At 29.9% G+C, this 6,728-nt stretch overlaps 1 protein-coding gene across 1 annotated transcript; it reads right to left on the reverse strand.

Annotated features, from left to right (window-relative positions):
* Positions 1-340: 340 nt before the first annotated feature.
* Positions 341-6,085, reverse strand: LOC115993863 (protein STRICTOSIDINE SYNTHASE-LIKE 5-like). Its single transcript, XM_031117844.1, has 4 exons — positions 5,584-6,085; positions 2,864-3,171; positions 2,479-2,611; positions 341-925 (listed from the first exon to the last, which is right to left on the reverse strand). Exons 1-4 carry the CDS (start codon positions 6,040-6,042, stop codon positions 647-649), a joined length of 1,179 nt encoding a protein of 392 aa, XP_030973704.1. The 5' UTR covers positions 6,043-6,085; the 3' UTR covers positions 341-646.
* Between the last annotated feature and the right edge of the window lie 643 nt (positions 6,086-6,728).

Raw genomic sequence — 6,728 nt, forward strand, 5'->3', positions numbered from 1 at the left:
CAGTGCTATCCTATAACTTGTTAAATACTCAAAACACTATAGAGTTTTTCACTTTAAGCTTTATATGGCAAATACTCCCCTACAACAGGACCAAACAAGCATGCAAATTTGTAGCTTTTAAGAAAAAGTTCTACAATTCACTAGTCATGTTTTACAAATTCAAAACTTTAAAAAGTATTATTTACTGTAATTTGTTAAATACTCAAAACATTAAAAAGTCTTTTTCCCTTTTAGTTAAAGTTCTATATTGCAAAAGTTTTATTACCAAACCTACTTCTTACAAAAATGCAAATGCATAGAGTCTCCCATCTCTCTATTGTCTCAGCCATACACATACACATGCATAATAGGAATGTTAATAAAATAGTGAGGATTGACTTTACAAAAATAACTTAATTTTGGGACATATCAAAATGAAATATAGACCAAACAATTTAAGATACGACGGTAGTATAATTCTTACAAAAATGCCAAACACTCACATGGCTCTCAAGTCTCACCCATACAAATTCTCAGTAACACAGAGAGCGAGAACCATGTAGAGTTTTAGTTTATCCAAGCCATTGCATCCCAGTTATTTTAGAGGTACCATCAAGAGTGCAACAACAACAAGCACACTGGTCTTATTCTCTCATGGATATCAGGCTCATTCGGTGCCTCGTTCAGGATATTGCTTCAGGTTGAGGCGAAGAATGTAGGGATAATAAACTGAACCACAGTACAAATAATTTCCTATCTTCATCCCACTTGATATCAGTGACAATTCAGGATCATGGTAATGGGCAATGGGATTTCCTGCCAAATCAATGACCATAACCCCACTATCCTTCTCCATTCGTGGTCTTCTATTGTACTTCTCCATGATTATTAGAGTCTTTCGGATGAAAGGGTGTCTGAATGCTATATCCCATAGAGCTGAACGTGACTGCCAGTATTGCACAAAAAGGTACACATGAAAAAGATGTTAGGACTTGGGAGTACTTAAGTTCATAAATGAAGCTTATCAGTCTCCTTTTCCACGATGAAAATTTTAATGGTACGGTAAGGTGTCTATGAAGGATGATTCATTGTAGGGTCTATTTAATAAAAAATTGATATAAATTAATAAAATGATTGAAACTAGTGCTAAAGTGACAGGTGAAACTTGAAAGGTTGGCTTCATTGGCTCTATGCCTTATAAAATCTAACAAAAAGTTGACTTTATTGATATAAAGTTGTTTATTAACGGGTATCTTGCAGTGCCCGTTAACAATATATTTTCCACAATTAATAATTTAATACACTAGATAGTGTTGCAGTTGAATAAAAACTTTGTTATCAATAATAATAAGAACTATCCTAGATGTCAAAAAGTCAAAAGGGAAATATTAAAGTTATTATAAATTTTACTATAAAAACACTTATATTTGGTGGTGATAATAAATATAATTAATGTTACTCTAAGACATAGTATAAGAATATTTGAATTTATTATTATTATTTTAAACGGTGATATGTACGTTATGTAGTAAAATTAATAAATAATAATATCTCTAATATCACTCAATTCAAAATAAAAACTACTACATTTAAAAATTTCCTCGCAACAAACATTCATGGCATCAACCGCAAGTTGCAAAAAATTATATTTATATATATATATATATATATATATTTATTTATTTATTTATAAACAATACTATCTAAAACACACACATATAGGGAAAAAGATGATATCTTTGAATACTAAGTTAAGCAACGATCCTAATTAAAATTTGTATTTTATGCATTGCTAACAGGCAACTAAATAAAATTTGGGTCTTACATGCACAATGTGTTTTTCCTAAATAGCTAAATGTAAGTGTTACAAGTCAATACACTATTATTTTGAAATGTAGTTTGTTATAAATAAATAATAAGTAAAAAGATAATTTATTTTAAATAAAATTCTACCACCAGATTCAAAAGTTTAAATTAAATACTATATTTCAACTAAAATTTTATTACTAAAAGTTCTAAGATTTTTTTTTTTTTTAAAAGTTATATTAATCATCTATAAAATTTTTCGGATTTGATAACAATTCAAGCTTACACAATGTGCTTGTGTCACATAATTTAAAAGAAAAATGTTACGTCCATAATATTTTCACAACAAATCATAGGTAGTTAGTTATTATTGATTCAAGTTTGAACCTACCAATAAGATTACTTTTTTACCTCAACAATAACAATTAGTAACAACCAACTACTTAATATTTATTGTGAAAAATGTTATGAAATTATTATAAACAGAGCATTTCTCTAATTTAAAAGGGTGCTTTGTTTTTCTTTTCCCTCTCTCTTTCTAGTTGATTATCTCTATTATCTTTTAATTATATATATTAGTGAAACTTTTTTTCTTAAATTTACATGTGGTTCTTAATTAACTTAAGCATTTCAACATATTTTCGGTTAAAGAGAGAGAGAAACCCAATTTTTGAAAAAAAGCAAAGAAGTTACCGCCGACAATCCAATCCAATATTGGCCGTCTCCATCATATCGGATGTTATCAGGCATGCCTGGCAGATATTCAATAAACTTTTCTACTTTTCCTTTGTCCTTGCCTTGTATGTGATATTTTCTACATCTTCTCCTGTATTAATAGCAACCCATTTGAATCATCGAAAATTCCAACATGTCAAACAAAAACTCAGCCTGTCAGTAATTTTAGTCTTATAGAAGCAAACTTATGGTGTTAAGTAATTAAACAATAATACTAAATAAATAAATTATTATATTATTGATGCGACATCAATTATATTCATTTTTACGTTCGTTTGTATGGTTATTGTAATAAAATTGATAATAATTTTAACATTTTCAAGCTTGAAAATAGCAAACTTACACTGGAGTTTCGCAAAAGATCACATAATTCTGATCAGGCGTGACCATTACACCATTAGCAAAGTAGAGGTCACGGACCAGAACCTTGGTGGTTTTGGTTGCTGGATCATAACTCAAAAGTCTGCCATTGGGCCTACCCTCCAAGATGTCATAAATGAACTTACTTAAACGATATTTATGTGAAGCATCTGAAAAATAAATTATGCCATTGTGTGCTACATCCACAGCGTCTGTCGTTTTGAATTTTTGTCCCTCAGCCTCATCTGTCAACAGCTCCACCACACCGTCTGCTGTCACATTTAAGAGGCCCTATTATACATATACATATTCACTTAAATTAAATTAGGTTAGAATAGAATTTCTATTTTATAAAAAAATAAATAAATAAATAAAAACGCATCATTTTCTAAAAAGTATTTTCTAGAAAGTTATCTCATTTTCCAATATTTAGTAACGGCCTTAAAATAAATTGGAAAACAATCTCTTGACGCTCTTATTTAGCTTCGTGTGAGATATAATTGTTTTCCTTATTTAACTTTGCATAAGATAGAGTTTTTATCTATAAAATTTAAGCGTAAAACAACATTATCTCATGTCAATCTAATTAAGGAGAGTTAAGAGATAATTTTCATTTGACCTTTTTTTTTTTAATTTCTCTAATACTACCAAACACACAAGAAAATGAAAAAAATTATCTTCAAATAAGGTCGACCATTGAAAATAACAGAAAAAAGAAGGGGGGGGGGGGGGGGACTTTACAAGCGTGGCAGCTGTTCTGTAACTTGTGCTAAAATTATTAAAGAGAAAATTATTTGATTAATTTGTTGTCTCTTTTTTCATAATTTTTCACAACTTACTAATTATTATTTTTTAATAATTCAATTTTTATAACAAGGATCTGGATGGGAATGACAATTTTGTTGCACGGGTTACCCATTAAGCGTGGCAGCTGTTCTGTAACTTGTGCTAAAATTACTAAAGAGAAAATTATTTGATTAATTTGTTGTCTCTTTTTTCATAATTTTTTTTTCACAACTTACTAATTATTATTTTTTAATAATTCAATTTTTATAACAAGGATCTGGATGGGAATGACAATTTTTTTGCACGGGTTACCCATTAATTCTTTTTATATGTTAGTGGTATTTTTTATTAATCTGAATATGTTAGCGGTACTTACACGGTGATATGGACTCGTAGAAAAAATAACACATATATGATATGGACTCTTAGAAAAAATAGCACATACATGATATGGACTCTAATTGTATCCATTGTCATTAGTCAGAGAAAATAGCATGTGATCGCGATCTATTACAGCCAAATTTGAATCCTGTGCAATCAGTTGGGATCTCTATCCTTTTACAATTTACAGCAATACATGACCTTTCAATTAGTTGATCTTTAAATAGTATATAGTATTGCTATAGTACTCTAGAAATACAAAGACTTCTTGTTCTTAGTCTTACTATTAGTCTCGACTCAAAAAAAAAAAAAAAAAAAAAGTCTTACTCTTACAGCCTTGGTCTTATCTATATCTTATGGAATTTAAATTCATATTTAATTCGACTAAAGACACTATCATTTTCATAAATTTTTAAAGAATAATGTTAGAGATACAAACTAGTGATGTAGTGAGTGATTATTGATAAATTAAAAAATGATATTAGTGGTGGACTTAGATGAAAACCAATAAGAGATTGACCACATTAATATTTTGTAAAAATATTGTAAAATAGTTTGTGGTTATAGTATTACTCTTTTTTAAAAACTGTTCTATGATAACAACTTATGATTCATGCATGATAAATCTAACACTATTATATAGATCCTCCACTATCTAACTTTAATTGCCTATTAACCTTTAAAAAACCTTATCCCTTCTCCCCATGTGTGTGTGTTAAAAATACTTAGTATTCTAAAAAAAAAATTGCCTATTAACCATAGTTTTTCATTAAATTATAAGAAGAGTTGTGTGCATAAACTTCCTTTTATAAATAATTAGATGTGGAGAAATAAATGTTGAATTTGGAAATTGATTATTTTCAGTAGCTAATTTGCATAATGTAAGATAAAAAGTTAAAAGTTAATTTATTTTCAAAAAAAATAAATATTAAATTATTTGAAATAGAGCTAAAACAAAAAGTAGTGTGGAACCAACGAACCATATGAGCAAAAAAAAAACAAGCTTATAATTATTTCCAAATGCACCCATGTTTTGTTTTAATTGCTTTGAGTAGATATATTGTGGTTATAATAATAAAAGAAAGAGCTATGGGAAGTGTAATCGTAAAATAAAACAAAACATATTAGATATTTCCATTAAAAATATATAAATATTTCTTCTAAAAAAAATGTAAATATTATTTTAGCTATATATCTCTTGAATTATATTTTAGAGTATTTTTTATTATTTAAAACTAGTGGTTTGGTTAAGCAATTTGAGAGCCTAAAATTACGAATCTAAAAAGTCATTTTGCAACTATTTATACAAAAGGGTTTGGTTTACTATTTTTTATTGGAATATTTTTTTTTTTTTTGTTTTAATAAGAAACGGTAATATCGTTTACTAACTAAATAAAATGTGAAGATTAAAATGCAATGCTACTTATCATTGTATATTTAAATTAATAGAAAATATCTAATTAAAAAAAAAAAAAAATAGAGGAAGTGAGACAAATTCTGTACAAAATTACAAATGTAGAATAAATGAATACTCACCTTTTCAGGATCAGCAACGATAAGTTCATTGTTGTGACCAAAAGCAATTCCCAAGGGTCTCCCACCGGTGTTGACCCATTTCTCCACAACCGAGTCAGCCGCCGAGTCGTTTACAGTGACTCGGCTGATCCACCCGTCATGACAGCCAGTGTAGATGACTCCTGACTTGGCATCATACGCCATATCTTCTGGGCCTATCAAATTCCCCAGACCCACAAACTCAGACACTCGGAGCATTTGGTCGCTACGTGTTGGCACGGTTATGACGTGACTATTCAACTCGGAAGGTGGCAGAGGAGCCGGGTCGAACGAGTCTAGTTGGTAGAGCATTGTCACAGCTACAACGGGGACCAATACTGTGACAAAAAGAGTAAAGGGCCATGAGCTTTTTTGTTTGGTAATAGCGGCGCTTGAGGGTCTGGGTAGGGTAGCTGAGTCGGGCCTTTTCGACTCGTCCATGGCTGTGGAACTCGGTACGTAACTGATTCTGTTGTGTTTCAGAAGATAGTGTATATATATTACTATAGTGAATGTGTGAAAGAGAGCTTTTTATGGATAGATACAGCGCAGAGAGAGCTACAGACCTTTGAAAACGTAAACCTTATTTTCCGCATTGTCGGATAAGAGACATTGTCAATGTCAAGGTGATAACTCTTTGTGCTAATACAATGTTGTTAATGTAAGAAAATAAGAAATATGATTATTGGTTCAAATCTTTGTTGTTTAACGATGATTTAGGTGGAAACTATCTCGTACCCAAATGACCAAATGGGCATGCACTGTCCACGCCCAAATGGCATGCTGTATGCACTCAGTACCATCTTCGGCTCCAAGTTGGTCATTTAATTTAATAAAATAAAGGTTCGGTTAAATCTATTGACCTGATAATAATTGTAGTTTGAAATATATAAGAAATATAGGTTTGGAATATTCCCGCTTGTTACACCGAAAACAAATTAATGTATTAACCTGATAATAAAATGTAATTATCAAGTTGTGGATGTTATAGGTTTAATTTTAAATTTCATCATATTTAAAAAATAACAAAAGCCATTTAAGAAATCAACAAATAAAGAAAACTATCAAATCAAAATAGATTATGTAGTCAAGCCTCAAAGCCCACCAAAAATCATAATAGATTTCTC

The sequence above is a fragment of the Quercus lobata genome, chromosome 6 (assembly GCF_001633185.2).
Source record: "Quercus lobata isolate SW786 chromosome 6, ValleyOak3.0 Primary Assembly, whole genome shotgun sequence".
In the NCBI taxonomy this organism is placed as follows: domain Eukaryota; kingdom Viridiplantae; phylum Streptophyta; class Magnoliopsida; order Fagales; family Fagaceae; genus Quercus; species Quercus lobata.

Bases quoted from the DNA above. Each gene is read 5' to 3' on its own strand.
- LOC115993863 (XM_031117844.1), bottom strand. From the start codon at position 6,042: ATGGACGAGTCGAAAAGGCCCGACTCAGCTACCCTACCCAGACCCTCA. The intron at 3,172-5,583 runs GTGAGTATTCAT...TATGTATAATAG, and splicing joins TCGTTGCTGATCCTGAAAAG to GGCCTCTTAAATGTGACAGC. The intron at 2,612-2,863 runs GTAAGTTTGCTA...CTATTAATACAG, and splicing joins ATCTTTTGCGAAACTCCAGT to GAGAAGATGTAGAAAATATC.